At 34.9% G+C, this 20366-nt stretch overlaps 1 protein-coding gene across 2 annotated transcripts in view; it reads right to left on the minus strand.

The window, feature by feature from the left end:
• Nucleotides 1–246: 246 nt before the first annotated feature.
• Nucleotides 247–20366, minus strand: part of Erlin1 (ER lipid raft associated 1) — a 35069-nt gene continuing 14949 nt past the window's right edge. For both annotated transcript variants that reach the window (XM_026394767.2, XM_026394768.2), the window contains exons 8-12: nucleotides 16865–16923; nucleotides 14379–14470; nucleotides 5926–6015; nucleotides 4755–4834; nucleotides 247–2474 (exon numbers count right to left, since the gene is read on the minus strand). In XM_026394767.2, coding sequence (XP_026250552.1) covers nucleotides 2253–2474; nucleotides 4755–4834; nucleotides 5926–6015; nucleotides 14379–14470; nucleotides 16865–16923 — 543 coding nt within the window. In that variant the 3' untranslated portion in view covers nucleotides 247–2252. The remainder of the gene's footprint in view (nucleotides 2475–4754; nucleotides 4835–5925; nucleotides 6016–14378; nucleotides 14471–16864; nucleotides 16924–20366) is intronic.

A 20366-nucleotide genomic window follows, 5' to 3' on the forward strand; every position in this document is an offset into this window, starting at 1 on the left:
TAAGTCCACAAATAATAAAAAGCTTACTAGTTGAAATGGGTATTGTGCTATTGACTACCTGTCAAACAAAAAATAAAACTGTTTTTGATATTGGTGAGTAATTAAAAAAAAGCTAATTATTTGAAGTGGGTAAGACAGTCTTAGGAACATGTTAAGAATGAAAATAGATGGATAATAAAACACACACACACGATCACTGATACTAAAATAATTTTATTTAGTTTCTTATTTTAAAAAAAGGTAGCATTTCACATATAAATTTAGACTTCAAGATTACAGTGTATATTTATTTGCCAAAAGGAACATCCCTGAAGGATGGCTAGACTTAGAGCTCACTGAGTGGGCATAGGAAAGCTCACTCCATGGTGTTTAAATGGAAGTGCTCTCTTTAAAACTTCACAATGGCACTTCCTCTTTCCTCAACCCTGCCATCAGGGCTTTTGGCTGGTAAGAAAACCCACAGCCATCACTTTGGGGCAATAGCTTTTCACTTATGGGAATAGGAAACATCTCTAGGAATGAAAGCACAAAAGTAAAGGATCCAGATTTCCCACAACAATCATTTATCTGCAGCAACAACATGACAAGAATTTATTTTTATAATTCAAAAGTTCTTTTAAGTACGGATAAAGAAAAATTCACTCATAAAGACAATTTAATTTAGAATTAAATGAGCAAGAAATGAAAGAATGATTTCTCCATATTACAAATGCCTCTAAAGTATAAGGCCCAGGGATAAGACCCATCCAAATTTGGGCTTTACTTTCCCAAATAAAGTGTTTGGCACAACCCATCAGCTGCTGTAAGACTGACAGCTGAGAGGTTTCTAGAAGTGGTCCCATGACTTTTCTGTCTGGCTTCAACATAGTGTACAAAAAAAGTGTCAACAAGCTGCACAAACTTAGGTCTAACTATGGAGCACAATGTTTCAAGAAAGTTAATCTGAAGTTAAAAAAAAAAAAAAAGAGGTCCAGATGAAGTAGATCTCCTATAGCCACAGGTTAACTCTGACATCTCATAGAAAATTAAATTCACTGGTTGCCCAAGAAGTCAGTGGAATCCTGATCTTCTAAGGAAGGTGAAAGTTGGAGAAACAACTTTGATTTCAATATCCCAGGGCCAGGAAGGAAGGAGACCAAGATGACCAAGGATACTTTCTACGTTACTCTGTTCTATACTCTGTGAATAATATTAAGGAGAATCAATGTGCTAGTAACCACAGCAGCCCTATGTATTGGCCTTTAGACAGAAGTGCTGGGGCAAAATAAATGTACCCCAAATCCAGTTTTAAAAATAAAAACTTCCTGCAATTATGATACAATACTGTGCAATGAATGGCTAGAAATTGCACACTGCTTCTATGTGCAGTTAAAGCCCTGTCTCACTCTTGGCCAGCCAGAGCTGAGAGGTGACATATAAGGAATTGTCTGTGGTTAAAAACCAGGCACCTTAGTCATCAGAGCCTGGGGCAGTGATGCTCACAGTCATCAGCCAACAGAGGGAATGCAGGGCCCCAGAGCTTTGGTTCAGAGCAAAGGTTTCATTTCCCTCAAAACTTTAAACCAAACTCTCCTTATCTCTGAACCTACTAATGCAATAAACAAGTGATTAGGAATCTCTGGTTGGATGGCAAAGCACATGTCCCTGGAAGCCACCAACCTGACTGTAGGAAAACAAAGGTGCAAATCATATCAAGTAAATAGTTGCTCAAGTGGAAGATCATTTCCTGGGGAACCTCAGTGGCCTGAATGTTAATCGCCCAGATGAACACTGGGACTGGACTCCAAAGAGAGTCTGGATCCCAGGTGCAATCAGTCTTCTTTAACTTACCATGTCTTAGAGGTCTTCTCTCTGGCCTCCTATCTCTTGAATGGCTGAGCACACATGGCCCCGGGGACCAATGTAAACATTATTCAATAGATCTCAGCTTAAAAAAACACAGCTTGTTATATATTTAGTGTTTAACATTCCAGTGAAGGCAGTATCTTAGCATCAGACTTTCCTCATTCATAAGTACCAGTTTAGAAAGGAATACATACAGGAGACTTGATAAACTGTGGCTGAGAAGACCATTTGAGTGCCAGACAGCTGGCTCTATCCTGCAATCAGCTGACAAACCAGGACAATTCACAAGAGAGCCAGAACAGACAGAGCACAACTTCTCTGTAAATCCAAAGAGTCCATATAACCACTGTTCCCATTTAGCCCCTTGGGACATATCTTGATATGGGAGAACATTTCCACCTCTTGCATCAACCTGTGCTCTCCTTGTTTTGGATGGGACTCTCTCCCGAGGGTTCAATAGCCTCCTCAGAGGGGAGGGAGCTTTCACTTCCAGTCCTAACATCTGAATATTTCAAAGCACAAGAGGAGTCCACAAACATGCTAGGGATGTTGCTGCCAAAGTAGATCTTACTGTTAGATGCAATGGCCTGGTACTTTTTGAGCTCCAAATATTCCGGGGTCAACTTGTGCTGTGTAGGACAAACAAGAGCAAAGGAATCAGGATACTCTGGTGTAATAGTTATTATCTCTTTTTTTCTATATCCATTTTTCCTATTGTTTTCTTGAAACTCGGAAGGGTTGCCAATGATACTCTGGAGTGTGCTATCATATTAGCAGTTAAAACTCTTGACTTAAAATTCCTTCAAATGAGCTCTCTTAATGCAGGAGAAGCTGTTCACTTTTTAATAGAAGAAAGAGGGTGTTGAGCAACAAATAATGATAACTAGTGATAATAATTAATATTTCTATAGTGACTTAGGGCCTGTTAAGTACTTTTACATACACTTCTCATCTTGCTGAAATCATACTGTAATTGACCTTAAATTTCTACTGATTCTCTTGAGAGAGACATACAGATCAATGGATGAGGATGCTGGAGTTTCCAATGAAGGGCCTGGGCTCATCATCTTATAATCAGCTGTTTGTGATTCTGTTTTTCTTGACCAAATTCTAGAAATGGAAAATCTCAAGAAGTTACTATCTGGCATCTTGCCTTTACCCAGAAGCAGCTTATGATAGACAGATGTTTGTTGACTATCAGATCTCCTTCCCTGTCAGTGTTAAATCATGGTGCCAAGATATATCTAACCAAAAACCATTCTGGGTTGGATTAAAACTCATTTCCACCATTCCCAAAATATACACTCCCAAAGCCCTTTAGGACCTTTCTTAGCAATCCTCTCCTTGTCTTGGGTCCCAATCTGTCTTCTAGGCAAAAGCCCTTCTTGTCCTTCACAGTTCCATAACATCCGTTCTCTGCATTCTCACATCTTTCACTCCCTGGATCTCTATACTCTCCAGTTGATTCACATCTGTTGTCAAAACACTGCAATCATGTCTGGTCAAAATGTCCAACTATATTACTTCTTAAAGCCTTTATAATATAGGTTGGTATTTGAGTAGCATTTTTCAAAATGGCATAAAACGTTTGTCCCTTTGAGAATAAAGTTGATCTTAGTAGCAAGATCTTAATACTTGTGCCTGTCCAGCTTCTACTACTACAGATGTGGTCTTCTAGTTTTATAAACTAAAATTTTCCTTCTTGCCTTCATCTGGAACAAATTACATTCTGTTTCTATAGAGCTGTGTCTTCAATGTTAGGTTTATTTCTAAATTTATACTGGTTTCCCAAGTACTGACAATTCACATTCTGTAAACCTACCATATATCATTTTTTTCTAAATTGAAAGTTTAAGCTCTGTCTATACCTTAAATCTCAATTCTAATCCTTCAAATTGCATCATACACCTTAGCAACTTATCTCAATCTTTTACCAGTACCAACTCAGTTAATCACCTTACAAATCTTGGACTTATCCTTCCCTTCTCAGAATCCTATAGGGGTTGTAGCTGCCTCCTAATGAGATAATTTCTGCTCACTTAGCCTTTACTCTCTAGTTAACCCAAACCTTCTACAAAAATTGTTCACTCATACATCACCCAATCTACTTTCTTTCTCAGTGTTATCACACATGAAATTTCTCATGACTAAAAGTTTTTAAATCCAAAATGCAAGGAGTACTCAATTGTTGGCATTTCAAAATGTGTGTGTGTGTGTATGTGTTTATGGTTGTTAAAATAATTGGTCAGCACTACAGATATTTAGTAGGCAAGGGCCAGAGATGCAAAATATCCCACACAATGCATGACACAGTCTTCAACATAAAAAAAAGTATCTCATCCTAAATGCCAAGAATGTTTCTGACATGCCAAGAACTATTTTTTTTAAGAAGAAACATTTTATTACTGATGTTTTTTAGAACTGATGTTGCATGATGATAATAACTTAAAAGAAGATCTATTTTTAGTCTTTTCTTTTTTAAAAAAATTATTATTATTTTTGGTAATATTTATTTATTTATTTATTTTTGCATTACAGAACGTTCTTAAAAAGCATGGCTTCTACCTGGCAGATAACTTTATCTGGAAAGCAATTCTAAATGAACTTCAGTCTTTACCTGTCCCTCTTTCAAGCTCTTCAACTTTACTAATTATTGAGTTTCTACATTACAATACAAATGAACTGATTTATGTCATGTCTTAGTCCTCACTTTTATAAGGAACCATTCAAAATTTCCTACCCAATAATATGGTGTGCCATATGTCTTGCTAAGTGATTGGCTAATGCTGAAGGACTGACTGGTCACTATCCTTCCTTGATGTTAGATAAATTCAGCTCTATCATATTAGATATCTTGGAAAGGCAAAGCCCAAACTATCAATAGGAATGTGGCACAGAAAGCCAGTCACCTTGTTTGAGGTGGCGTATTTGTGTGCAGCATAATACTCAGCATCTGCTTTCGCCTTCTCTCGGGCCAGGAATGCAGCATCTATCAAGTAAAAACACAGTCGAGATGTGTAAAAACAAAAAAATACTGTCAATCTGTTCCCTCAGTAGAGTAACAGTCCCTTTTACACTGCTTAATATTTCAATGCTTACCTCACTTTAACAATTTATAACATTAGCACTTTTTAAATCCCAGCCCCTAAACAGACAGCTCCTTGTCAAGGAAGCTGAATAAAAATCTGAGCCCATTAATTTTTTTTTACCTGAAGTGGTTCCCTCTTTCCTTTACTTTCCCATTCCACCTCCCACTACCCAAAGTCTCCTACCCCATTGGTTTCAAGTAAAGTAACTAATTACAGATATAAGAGTAAGCTCTATTCTATTTACTGCATTATCCCAATTTCCTCCAATTTTTACCCAGAGTCAGCACAGAAAGATAGGAAGCAGCTGTATATAACTCAAAGTGTCCGCAAGACTGTGAGCTAACAACATTAACATGCCACTATGTGACATCAATGAGTTTGAGATTTTTCATGAAAACTGAGGCTTCTTTATCCCCTGGCTAATTTGCTGTTGTTATCACTGTTGCTGACAGGTGAAAAAGAAACTGATGGTGATAGGATTTATTGTCTTGTATATTCTTTACAATTGATTATGAGTGTTGGGCATGGTGGCGCAAGCCTGTAATCCCAGCAGCTCAGGAGGTGAAGACAGAAGGATCCGGAGGTTCAAAGCCAGACTCAGCAACCACAAGGTGCTAAGTAACTCAGTGAGACCCTGTCTCTAAATAAAATACAAAAATAAGTGTTGGGGATGTGGCTGAGTGGTAGAGTGCCCATAAACTTAATCCCTGGTACCAAAAACCAAAGAAAAAACCAACTGATTATGAGTAATTATTGTACTTCGAGAATAAAATAATAGGCCCCAATTTAAAGAAGGAAATGAAATGTAGACCTACTAGAGTCACAAGCCAAGGCAACTGCTAGATATGTAACGACAGTCAAAAATTTCTTGTATCTAGAATATCAGGCCAGCCATTCCCTCCAGGCCATAATATTCTATGTTTTTCCTACCCAAAACAATCAAGAGCTGATCCCTGAAGGAAGACAGATCCTCACACTGTCCCCAATGTACCTTCAATTTCAGAAATGCGCTTTTCAGTTTCTTTCTCCATCACCTTCTGTTGAAACCGAATTTTTGCCACTTGTGCAATCTTCTCTGCCTCTATAATTATACAACAGAAGACATACTCAAAAATGTTTCTCTAGTTCCTTTGGTACTTAGAATCAGCAGTGCACAGTCTAACATTTATTTACATGAGGCTTTATAGCTAATTGTTTCCTTAAATTTAATAGATTTAGATTGTAAACAAAGGAATTCAAATGTAAAAGAGGGAATTTATTTCCTATTTCACTGTTTTATTTTGACAGTGCAAGTTTTGTGGGAAGAGGGAGTACAAAAGGTCAATAGTTTCAGTCCTTCATAATACTACTTAGCAATGGTTCAAAAGTTAATGGGGAAAAAAAGGACACTTAATAAAAATACTACAGAACAAAAACAGCAACATAAATGCATGACAACATAGAATATCTTCTAGGGAAGAATGGACAAGACAGGAAACAAAAAGGAAACAAAAAGGTACAGATGAACAAGTCCATGGAAAGGGGATACATAGCCAGTTGACGAGAGAAAACAACAAAAATTAAGATGAGAAAGAGGGCTACAAGGCCTCAGTCTTGAGTGACAGGCTAAGAAGTTTAGTTTAATATCTCTGGATCTATTGCTAAGTTGCCATCAGGAAAATGACATGAGGAAAAGAATATCAAAGGAGGAATATCCTGACTGCTGTAGAAGATAAAACAAAAAGCTGGATAATTTATCTGAGAAAAGTGAAAATGAACATTTGAAGTGAACATGTTAGGTACAGCAGGCAAGTACACATGGGAGAAACTAAACACCCTCAGTAGACGTCTGGTCAAACCAAAGGACCCAGGACCAGGGAAAAGAGACTCTAATTTACTTTAAATTCAGAGTGCAATTCTTAAAAAAAATTCTTAATTCTTTTCAACTTAAATAACAAATACTATATCTGCATTTTTAAAATCTGCAGATTAAATCAACTCTTGACTGAAAATACTTGGAAATAAAATAAATATGTTTATACTAAACATGTACAATTTTTCTTGTCATTATTCCATATACGATATAACAACTATTTATAAAGACTTTGTATTGTAGTAGTTATTATAAGTAATCTAGTGATGATTTAAAGTATATGAGAAAATAAGCATAAATTATATAAAAAAATTGATATAAGGGACATAAGCATCTGCAGATATTGGTATGAGGTATGGATAGATGTCCTGGAACCAATTCCCACAGATAACAAGATATGATTGTATTTTAACACATCTCATCTCTGGCCCCTGGGGAAAGCACATAACGGTGAGAAAATTTCCAAGTACTTCTTTCCAGAGAATAGTATCCTTTATCAACTCCAAGGCTTAATTCCCTATTTTCCCATAAGACTAAATTCAATCTATATTATACTATCCTAAAAACAAACTATTAGGCTAGTAATTTAATTGTAAGAAGAAACTCAAAATAAAAAATTTGAGTAAAAGGTGAGCCATGTAGAAGCTAAAGCTAGAACCCAGAGAATGTTGCCTCAACACAGAGAAACTACTGTAGTAATCCCTCAATACTGTCATGTGGGAATAAAACAATGAAGAACATGGCCAGACTTCTAGTTCTAGAAAAGTGGTGGAGTAGGCTAATAAACAACAACAACAACAAAATCTCTCAGCAGCACCTTAAAGTATTGTTAAAATCTAACAAATTTGTTTTTTAATGCAGGGCTGAGTTCATAACAAATAATGAATGATCCTAAAGTTACATGAATAAAGGGAGAGCTGAGAGCCTGTACAGGGGCAGCCCTGAGGGTGGTTCTAATGGAAGAAAGGGAGAGACACTTGGGTTATAGCATTCCTTGCATTGTTAGAACTGACTTCTGAATAAAACCAAGATCTCTGGAGGCTGTGACTCCAGTGAAAGGGAGATTAAAGAACTCCACCCACCAGCTCACTAACAAGAACTTTCTTCTGCACAGACACATCATAGTGAAATTGGAGAATACCCAAATACAGAGGGGTCTTAAAAGCAAAAAGAGAAGAAAGACTAAGTACTCAACACAAACAATTAGACTGATAGTATACTTGTAAACAGATAGAGGCTAAACAAAAATAAAATAAAATAATATTCTCAAAGTGATAAAGAAAAAATGAATTTAGTTTGGTGCAGAATTATAGGTTAAACTACCATTCAAGAATGAAATAAAAGCATTTTTAGACTGAGGAAGTCTGAAGACCGAAGTTTTCTTTTACTTAGCCTTCTCTGAAAGGAAAAAGTAAAACAAAACAAAATAAAACAACCTAACAGAGAAAAGAACAAATTGCCAGAAGCAGTATAGGACAAAATTATTCAACATTTGTAAACAAGGTAAATGTTTACTATAAGAATCAATGATAATGATGATGATAATCAATGGGAGAATAAAAACAACATGCAACTAAAATACAAGGCAACAATAATATGTAGGTTAGAGACAGGAGTTAAAGTATTCCAAAGAACTGTTCAAGAACAGAATGTAGAGAACGATTAACTTTTAGACTTTGTCAAGTATACGTATTAACATTTCACCAGTAATGTCTAGTTTGTACATTCCAGAAACAGAATGTAAAACTTCCAGTCAAGTAAAAGGAAGAAAAGAATAAAGACAACTCAATCAATTTAATACCAATCAGAAATGAAGGGAAAAAGCAGCAGAGGAAAATAAATGTATGGTAAGTAGCACATAATTTAATGATACAAACAAACCCAAATACAGCAGTAACCACAATAAATATAAAAATACTAAAACTCACCAGTTAAAAGATAGATTCTCACATTGGATAAGATAACAAAATCCAGCTATATGCTGTTTACAAGAGACACACCTAAAACATAACGACATAGAAAAGTTGAAAGTAAAAGGATGGGAAGATACACCAAGAAAAAAAGCAGAGAAATCTGTCACAGCTATATTATCATCGGGCAAAATAGATCTTGAGTCAAAAAACATGTTTAGGGATAAAGAATATTACCATAAAACAGGAGGAATTCTCCAGGGAAATGTAACAATCCTGAGCCTGAGTGCTCTTAATGATACAGGCCCAAAATATACAAATAAATAAATAAAAAAAACACAAGTCAACAAATACATGGTCACACTGGGAAATTCTAACACACCTGTCTCAATAATTGATTACTCAAGAAGACAAAAATTAGAAGAATACAGATGAACAACGCAATTCATAAGCCTGAATTAATGAATATATAGAGAAACCTTCATCCAACAAATAGAGAATATATATTCAATCTTTTAAAGCACACAGAACATTTACAGAAAAGGACAATGTATATAGGTGGACCACAAAACAATTTCAACAAAAACTTAAGAATCCATATAGCACTTATTTTCTGACTACAATACATTCACATTGGAAAACAATAAAAAAGGTAGACCCTCAAAACCCACTGAACCAGAACGTTTAATGATTCATAAGTCAAAGACATTATTATGAGAATATTGTTAAAAGAAGTAAAACTGAACACCAGTAAACAAAATACATTTCAAAACTTCCGAGAAATAGTTAAAACAGAACTTAGAATAAAACTGAGAATCCATTTGAAAAAACTGAAAGTTAATGAATTAAAAGTATTTAACTCTTCCAGGAGTTAGAAAAGAAACCAATGAGTAAATTCAAAGAAAGTAGAAAGAAGAAATTAATAAAAGCAAATAAAAGTAACATCCGAAAGAAAGAAAGCAAGAATCAACAAAATCAAAACCTAAAGCTAGTTCTCGGAAAAAACAAATAAGATCTGTCAAAATTGATTCAGGAAAAGAGAAGGCACAAATAAATACTATTAGGAATGAAAAAGGGGCATACAGATTGGTAGGTGCTATGAAAGAATTCTATAAATAGTTTTATGCCTCCAAATTTGAAATATCTGATAAATGGACAATTTTCCAAAACAAAACAATTGCTAAAATTGACTTAAAAAGAAACAAATAACAGATCTAAACTCAATATAGAAATTAAATCAGTAGGTTAAGGGTTACCACAAAAACAAACAAGCAAAACCCAAACCACAAATCCCACCAGACCAAAATGTTAAGTTCCACCAGATCTATAAAAGGAGATAGATAATACTTATCGTACACAAAATGCTCCAAAATACAGAAAATAAAGATGTGTTCAATTCATTTTAAGGCTAGGAGAATCATTACAGAAAAACAAACCCAAATCCCCAAATAAAAACAGACAAAACCTGATGGAACAAAGAAAAATTATAAATGGATCTCATTCATTTAAAAAAAAAAAAGGTACTAATTCTAAAGGAATTTATCAGCAAACCCAAGGGAGAAATCTATTACAGTGAACCTCCTACGTCATGATCAAGTGGGTTCAACCCAGGAACACAAAGAAAATTCAGTAGTAGAAAATCTATGAATATAATTCACCACATTAACAACTTTAAAATGAACAATCACATATTTATCTAAATCTAAGTAAAAAGAAGTTTTTAGTTTTAACAGTCATTCACAATAAAAGCTCTTGGCAAGGAAAGAACAGAAGGAAACTTCATTAACAGATTAATATTAAATATAATAAATGGGACTAGGACTATTCAAAGTTAGGGACAAGAGTACCTGTTGCTATCTTTCTTTTCTAGACTGTATAGGAAGTCACAGCTTAAAAACAATTAAGAAATGAAAGGTACGCAGCTAATAAACAAAAAACCCAAGACTGTCCTTATTCAAAGATAATATGATTGCTCCATGGGAAATTCAAGAGACTACTAGGAGTAATAGCATTTTCAGCATGAATACTAAATAATAAATCAACAGCAAATCTATACAAAAGCAGCAAGCAATCAGAAAACATGTCTTTAAAAAAGAGCATACTTATGACAGAAAAAACACCTAAAAGACATATAGGAATAAGTCTAACACATGTGTGAGAATTTTAAGAAAATTGTGATAATTTTTGAAACATATTTATCGTAAATGGAGAAATATAACACTCAAGATCATAAATACTGTAATTCTCTTCAAACTGATGTATGCATTCAATGCATTGCCAATAAAAAATCCCAACACAGTATTTTATAGAACTGGAGCTGATTCTTAAATTTATATGGATGAATAAAGGGCCCTGAATAGTCCAGAACAATTTTAGAAATAGTTAACAGTTCAGAGGAATAGCTAAAGAGAGACCAATTCATTCTCCCAGATAGTAAGACTTAACATAAAAGCTACAGTAATTAAAACAAGGTAATACTGGGAAAAAGGCCAGTGTAAAATAAAAGGGAGTATAATACTGTTTTTGTAGCTTCAAAGAGGTAAATAAGCTGTTTATTGTTACATACTAGAAATAAAAGATAGACCAAAAAATCCAAAACCAAAACCAAAATCAAAAAACTGGAACAAAACAGAGATCTTTGCAATACAACAAATTACATATAGTATCCTGTTATATGATATATATGCATTAGAAATAAGTAGAATAAATAATGGTTGGCTTGTCACTTGGAAAAAGACTTGAATTTCTATGTCACATTAAACACTAAAATAAATTCCATGGCTAAATTCGAAAAGCAGAAATTTTAAAACTTTTAGAATAGTAATTACTTTGTGGTAGGGAAAGATAGGAATGCCACAAACCATAATGGAAAAGAGTGATCAATTTGACTATGTGAAAGTTAAAATATATATGTATGTCAAAGATATCAGAGTTCAAAGTCAAGCAACAAATTAAGAGAAGATATTTTGATGCATAAATTTAGAAAAGAATTAGTACTAAAAAGATACAAAGAACCCTTATAAACCAGTTCAAAAAAAAAATAATGGGGTAGACATTAAAAGGCAATTCATATGGGAAAAGAAAAAGGAAACCTGAATGACCAATAAATGATATTCAACTTTACTAATAATCAGGGAGATTAAAATTGAACTTACATGGTACACCAAGACTACCATTAAATTGACGTAAATGTTTAAAAGTCTGATAGCTCTAAGAGTTGAGGTGGATTTGCAGAATGAGGAACTCAAGTATGGAAGGATGGAACTTGGAATTCAGCATTATTGAAGAGAGGATAAAATAAAAGAATCACTTCAGAGAGCAATTTGACAGTGTGTAAATTTTGAAAATATGTACAACCTATGATGAAACAATTCTACTTTGAGATATGTTTTTCTAGTACAGTGCTTCTCAGACTATCTGTGGGAAAATGCCTTTGTGTGTGTGTTTGAAGAACCAATATATTATAAACTATAATAAAAATGAACTACTAAAAAAATTTAAAAACTAAACATAAAAACATAAATTCCATCTTTTACTATTAATTCAATGTACGAGAGATCATACTGGGCACAGAAGCACACACCTGTAATCCTAGTGGCTCAGGAAGCTGAGGCAGGAGGACCACAAGTTCAAAGCCAAACTCACTAACTTAGTGATGCTCTGTCTCAAAAAATAAAAAAATGGGTTGGGGATGTGGCTCAGTGGTTAACTGCCTTTGGTTCAAACCCCAGTACCAAGAGAAAACAAAAAATTACTGTGTTAAAATGCTATAAGAACTTCTAAACTCACTCTGACCTGAATATTTAGGCTTATCTTATTGTGGCTCAGAAAAGAATAGCTGGTGATAGGACACTGCCCCACCCCACATGCTGAATTGTGGGAGGCCAACCTTACAGGTGACTGAGTTAAGACTCCCCAGCTGGGTGCTGAGGCGCTCAGTCACAGAAATGTGTGTGTCTTGCTACAGCCCCATGGGTGAAGCTATGCTCACCTATTGCTTTGTAATATAACCCCTTGCCCTGTTTAGGATAGAATCTTCCATGGAAGTGCCTTGTGTGTGTCCCCTTCTCTTACTGTGCCCTTGGGTGTGGCCTATCCAGGTGTCAGTCAACCTGCTGACAGTGGACATCATGAAGACAGACTCAGCCCCCTGAAACCTTACCCCTTGCCTCATTTGAATAGCTTCTCCTCAATAAAAGGGGTCTGCATGTGCTCTCGTTCTCTCTCTTTCTGCGGACCCTTAAGGTCAGAGGAGCCGTCAGAGCAACCCCAAAGAAAAAGGTATTTGTGTCTCTTGTGTGGTTATTTCGTGCAGCCCAGTTAGCCCAGTTTAACTAGAGTGACCCCTGAGCCTTTTAGTCGCAAGAACAGAAACCCGGCACTGAATAACCCTGCTCTAGGCAAATTCTTGCATAGAAGGCATAAAAAGGACATTATTGCAGTAGTGTCTGTAATAAGGAAAACCATAAACTATGCAAATTCTTTATCAGTAATTCATCAGAAAAAAATCCGAGGTTCACTCCGAATGAAATTACCCAGCAGTTAAAAATGAACCAAATGAACATGTATCAATATGAATAAATTTCAATGGTCAGAAAAAGGCCAGTGTAAAATAAAAGGGAGTATAATACTGTTTTTGTAGCTTCAAAGAGGTAAATAAGCTGTTTATTGTTACATACTAGAAATAAAAGTTTTAAAATATGGATAAAAAGAACATATACAGCTACTTCAGAACAGAAGCTGCTCTAAGAAGAAGGGTCAAAAAATAAGACTAGGGAAGGGGACAAAGTAGGCTTCAAAGACATATATAGTTTTTGTGTTTTTTTTTCTCTTTAAAGAAAATATCTTAAGGAAACGTGGCAAAATCCTTTTTTTTCTTTTTTAAAGGTAGTACTGGAGATTTAACTCAGGGGTACTCTAGTACTAAGCTATACCTCCAGTCCTTTTTATTTTATGAGACAGGTTCTCACTAAGTTACCCAGGCTGACTCAAACTTGCAATATTTCTGCCTCAGCATCCCAAGTCACTGAGATTACAGGTGTGCATCACTACACCTAGCTAAAATACGGTAAAATTTTAAGACTTCCTATATATTCTTTGTACATTCATATATATATATATATATATATATATATATATATTTTTTTTTTACTTAAAAAAAAGAAGTCCTTAAACTCAGCATCAACTGTAGACGAAAGAGGCAATCTAATACACAGTATCCTACAATATAATTCAAAATGAGCTGTAAGTAATCCTATTGTACTTTCATAGATGGCAGTTATCTATACAAATAAAACTTGGTGCATGATAACAGCAAGGACACATACTCTAACTTGAGATTTGGCCAAAAAACTTCCTTATTCTTAAATTGAATAAATGAAAATTCTACTCCAGAGATTAAAGCTGCCCATACACCCTAGCCCTTCTCACTACACTTGAAAAAGACAACAGCGGCAGTCAACAACATGATGGAGAGCCAAGACACTTCATTAAATATTGGCTTCACCTTCTTTCAAAGGCTTCAGGACATCTGAATGCATAATGAAGTTTCCAGAATTCTCCACTACAGATGATACCACCTTATTTGAGTCTTCTCAATATCCAACTTGAGACCAACAAAGAACAAGACAACTCATAGCACAGATTCTTAGAGACATTCATTTCAGAAATAAGTCAAAGTACCTATAATGGCCTTTTTTCTCTCCGTCTCAGCTTCTTTCTCCACAACCTTTTGTTTCTGTGCAGCTATAAGAAGTTTAGTCTTCTCAGCCTCCCTTCAAAGCAAAACATTATAAAAATTATAAAAATTTTTATTTTGCAGTGCTGGGGATTAAACTCAGGGACTTGTGCATGCCAGGAAAGCACTCTCACACTGATCTTTATCCCTAGCCCCGGAAATGATTCTCTTATGATGTGGTCATAGTAATTTTGACCATGAGTTATAGAAGCATTTTTCATTAAGGATATTTGGGTCCATTAGGGTATGTTCAGGAGGTGTTAATTTACTTAAAATGAATGTGAGGTTGAAAGATGGAATGATTTGTTCAAAGTCACCCAGAGATAAGAAAAACAAAAATTTGGGGCTGGTGATGTGGCTCAAGCGGTAGCGCGCTCGCCTGGCATGCGTGCGGCCCGGGTTCGATACTCAGCACCACATACAAAGATGTTGTGTCCGCGGAAAACTAAAAATAAATAAATATTTAAAAAAAAAAAAAAAAAAGAAAAACAAAAATTAGAATATTAGAACTCAGCCTAATTTTTTCCTTCTAACTGTGCCATGTACAGGGCTGTGATCTGAAAGGAAGTACATAAAAGCTTTCCTTCTGTTAGGCCTTCTGCTAGCCCACGCAGCATCATAGTCAATCAGAAAAAGGCATCAGTCTCTGGGCAAATGTGGTTCCTCAGACACAAATAGCAAGCAGATGGTGCTAGATTTGAGCCTCTGTCCTCCTCAGGTGGGCACCCAGGTACAGTGGTGCTATTTGATGGGTAAAAGGTATAGCCAGGTGATAGTTATTAGGCAGTAAACTGTGGCTCAAGGTAAGGAAAACTTTTCTAAGAATTTGAGTTTCAAATAATGGAAATGCTAGCCTATTGCTAAGCATATACAAGTAGCCTCTGTGGGACCACATGACAGAAATGGTATTATAAAAAGATTACTATTAGGTAAGAGGTTAGACTATACAATCTCAACGCAGCTTTTAATTCTGGAATTTCCATTGTTTAAAAAATTAAGAAAGACCGAGAATTATCTGTAAAGCATTTACACCAAGACATGTTCCCCCAAGGTTCCCCCTCTCCTCATGCCAACACTGATAAAGACATGATGTTCTGAAAATTGAGTTATTTTTAAACAATATCTTTATTTTATTTTATGTGGTGCTGAGGATCAAACCCAGGTTCTTATGCATACTATGCGAGCGCCACAACCTCTGAGCCACAACCCAAGCCCAAAATTGAGTTATTTGAAGACAAAAAGTATACAATATTTGGATCTGAGGATACAGTTAAGGGGTAGAGGGTAGTTTAGCATAAGAGAAGCCTTGGGTTTCTTTTTGCGCGCACGCGCGCGCACACACACACACTATAAAGAAATAAGTAGATATATAAATAAATAAAATAAAAAGAAAACACATTTATCTTTCAATCACAAGAAATAATAATTTAAAGCCTAGTAATTTAGGCTTTAAATTTAATTTAAAGCTCCAAATAATCATATTTGGAGCCTTCAGTAAATATATATTTTTTTCTACATGTGGCTCAAACCTATGATCTATCTAGCCTGGTATCCTTAAAAGTATTTATTTTTAACAAAGAAAAAGAAGGAAAATAAAATTCTATATGACAGAGGATACAGACTTAGAAATAAAAAGAACTCAAAAGTAGCATTATTACTCCTTTGATCACCTGTATTTATACATCTGCTGTATTATTAACTTTTACAGTTATTTTTTCCCTAGCATTTAATATTTTTCCTAATGGTCAAATTCTCTAAAGACCATTGTTTTTTTCTCTTCAGGATCCATCATCTGAAAATACTGTCATTCCAAATGCAGTAAGTGTTCCCATTAAAAGGAACCCTCTAAAATCTTTAGAAACTAATTTCATATCAAGCAAGTAACTTCTCATTCCAAGACAATCCTGGGAACATAAAAGACTAGGGAAGCCTTGTCAATTCAAGCAAAGCTTCCCCAGAGATAAACTGAAAAGATTCAGGTCTAATTTTAGATACACAGTCACATACAATGGAAAAACAAAACTTCATATTAACTAGGTGTCTATTCTTTTCTTATTATTACAATAAGATAACAAAATATGGGTACTCTCTTCACCTTAATAGCTAGGACTTTCATTCCTGTTATAATATTTAATTCAAGATATTATTCATATGCAGATTACAGCTCCTTAGGTTTTCACCAAGAGTTCCACAGCAAATTGCATCCTTAGTCACTAAGACTGCTTCTGAAATGTCCATACACAAAGAGAAAACTAGAAAGAGTCTAGTTGGAATTAAGACATGAGAACTGGCAATATTACTAAGATAAATGTATAGGTAATAGACAGTTACCCAACCCAACTCTATTATGTCATGTATTTCATCTGGACTGTTGTATCAGTAAGTAGACAGCTCTAAATAGAAATATTAGGATCCCATGCTTGTTACTCACATTAACTCAAAATTTCTTCTTATGGCTTCTGGTATTTTAGGTTTTGTAACACGCACAGCCTAAAAAATAAAAGTAAACAAACAAAGGTATATTTAAAAAATAAATGTTCACACTGAATCTTCTATTGAAGAGCTCCCCAATTCGTACTAATAAAACAATTATAACATAGCTGCCTACTAAGGTGCAGAGATCCTACTGGAAAAGCTATTTCTCATGCTATCACACCAAGAATCAAAGATAAGTTATTTCTAGTTTTCTTAAAAAACTACTAACTACAGGAGAAAAACCACTGTACCCACTAGAGAAATAAACTCCTTGAGGGAGAAGGTTCCCCTTAACAGATGTTCACAAAGTTGTTTAGTTGGTTAGTTTTGCTTTTCTTTTCAAACTTTCAAACCAAAGAAACAGAAGGAAGGCAAAGTTACAAGACTAAAATTGTACGAATTAGAAACAGTCAAAAACAAACTAAAAACAGGTCAGTCTATACAATTTAATACAGTGTCTAATAAGCCAGTTACTTATTATCACTTCCTAAAACTGCAATCACTCAGTACTAACTATAAATACACAACCCAATAGCTGAGGGATAACAGCAATTCACAGCTTATATTCTTTCTTCTTGGAACCTCAGAACAAAGTCTACCAGTCTTTGTGGACCTTGTTTCCTAGACACTTGGTTTCTCAAATCAGAGTATACTCTGACATAATTATCTACATGAAAAGTGCTACTTTGTTTTTTTGAAGGCTGACTTTATACACCAAGGACTTAATCTCTCAAAAGCTTCCTATTTGCTTTTAAACACAAGTATTTTAAAAGAAGGCTTCAAACACTTTTAAGGAAACCAGAATTTCCTATACAAAGCATAGTCAAATCTGTAATTTTGAGGAGACTCATAACTAATGATAAGAATTATAATAGAACACTACAAGAAGCTAGTGCTGTGAGGAAAAACCCCATCACACACTGAAGGTAAGGCATGTGAGTTCTTAAGGACATTCAGTGGAGATATTTAGAAGATAAAAATTCAGAACCAGAATTTTTGAGATGCCAGATTTCATTATGTGACTTCCAGGCATACAGATGAACTCCAATACAGACAAGAATGATTCAGAGGGAAGCACTGTCACACTGCTTTAAATTCAGAGACTAATTAGTCACATATCTTTTTAGCACATAACAAAAAGCATAAAATAGGACTGTCTTGAATAACACACCACATGCTTGCCAATCCTGGGAAACCTCACATATTTTCAAATATGTGAAAATATAAATACTTGCTATAGCAGATACCATGAGTAAGTTGTATGAGAAAACAACAACCAAAACACCCCCTACCTCGCACCATAAACACACACAGTGAGTGGAGACAAAAAGGTGATGAAATGAAATGTACATGTTGAAACTGACCCCTGGATTATAAACAAATTTTAAGCCAAAAAGTCAGAATATAATAGTCACTCCATTAAATAACAGGAAAAAAATGCCAAGGATGATCATGTTCACCATTCTAATTTTTCCAGAGAAGTTTTTCAAGAAGAAAAATGGGGTTATAAATATAGCAAAAGGAAAAATTAAAATAGTGATATGAGTACTGTGGCGATGGTAGTGAATAACAAAGCAAGACTGCTGTCATGGAATTTAAAATTTTAAAGAGACAATAACAACAAAAAGCAAATAAGTAAGAGAATTTCACATAATTATGAGTGCTATATGAAGAATTAAAACAGAATGACTTTGGGACTTTACTTGGTTGTGGAAGAGGAAAACAAGATTTTTATCTTGGTGTAATTATATAACTGAAAAATCTACAAAAATTAACCACCAAAATTATTAGAGATGGTGAATTCAACAAAATTGCAGATATAGGATAAATCCACCAATCAACTGTGTTCCTATGTTCTCTTTCTAAAACAATTTTTTAAAAGAGAGACTACAAATTGATCAGCATTAAAATTCATTACATCTATTAATTTAACCTAAGATATGAGTTTCTCTATCATGCTAAGCGAAGTTAGCCAATCCCCAAAAACCAAAGGCCAAATGTTCTTTCTGATAAGTGGATGTTGATCCATAATGGGGGGAGGCAGTAGGAAAAATGGAGGAACTTTAATTGGGCAAGGGGGACGGAGGGAAGTAGAGGGAGTGGGGGGGGGCAGGAAAGATGGTGGAATGGTGTGAAGCTGCATTGTGTACAGAGAAATGAAAAGTTGTACTGCAATTGTACACAACGAATCAAAATGCATTCTGCTGTCATATATACATAATTAAAATAAATAAATAAAAATTTTAAAAAGATATGAGTTTCTCAGCCAGGTGGGTGTGGGGGCATACTTCTATATTCTATAATCTCAACAACTCTGGAGGCTGAGGCAGGAGAATCGAAAGTTCAAGGCCAGCTTCAGAAACTTCTCGAGGCCCTAAGTGACTTAGTAAGACTGTCTCAAAAGTTAAAAAAAAAAAAAAAATTATAGCAGCTCAATTTACTATAGCTAAGCTATGGAACCAACCTAGGTGCCCTTCAAAAAATGAATATAAAAGAAAATGGTATATATACACAGTGGAATATTACTCAGTCATAAAGAAGAATGAAATTATGGTGTTTGCCGGTAAACGTATGGAACTGGAGACTATCATGTTAAATGAAATAAGCCAATCCCCCAAAACCAAAGGCTGAATGTTCTCTCTGATATGCAGATGCTAACACACAATAAGTGAGAGGGGGGATAGGAGTTCATTGGATTAGACAAAGGGGAATGAAGGGAAGGGAGGAAAGATAGAAATAGGAAAGAGAATGAATCGGACATAACTTTCCTATGTTCATATATGAATACCCAACCGGTCTAACTTCACATTATGTACAACCACAAGAACAGGAAGTTATACTTCATGTATGTATGATATGTCAAAATATACTCTACTGCCATGTATATCTGAAAAGAACAAAACAATAAAAAGGACTGGGGACGTGACTCAGTGGTTAAGTGCCGTTGGGTTCAACCTCCAGTACCAAAAAAAAAAGAAGAGTTTCTCCCCAACGCAGAAATATCCTTGCCTCTATATGATCAAGTAAAACCATAGACTACAATCCTATAACTTAAATGCTAATTTAGATACCTGATCTAGCTTGAAATTATAAAAAATGAAAACTGATCTGGCAAAAATATCAAAGCCTTTGTTTCTAAGTAGATGATACATCTTACCAGATTTTAAAATTGAGTAAAAAGTTGAATTACCACAACCACATGGTAATGTGTTAAAAATGAAGGTTGATGGGGCTAGGGTTGTGGCTCAGTGGTAGAGCACTTGCCTAGTGTGAAGCATTGGGTTCGTTTCTCAGCACCATATGTAAATAAATAAATAAAAAAAAGGACTATCAACATCTTAAAAAAAATTTTAAAAAGGTTGAAAAATAGAACTGAAGTTCTAAAAATGTACTCCAACTAACTACTGTAAGAAACTATTTTAAAAGAAGACAAAAGCAACCAAAACAATGGAGACGTT

This window comes from Urocitellus parryii, chromosome 5 (genome assembly GCF_045843805.1).
Source record: "Urocitellus parryii isolate mUroPar1 chromosome 5, mUroPar1.hap1, whole genome shotgun sequence".
NCBI classification, from domain to species: domain Eukaryota; kingdom Metazoa; phylum Chordata; class Mammalia; order Rodentia; family Sciuridae; genus Urocitellus; species Urocitellus parryii.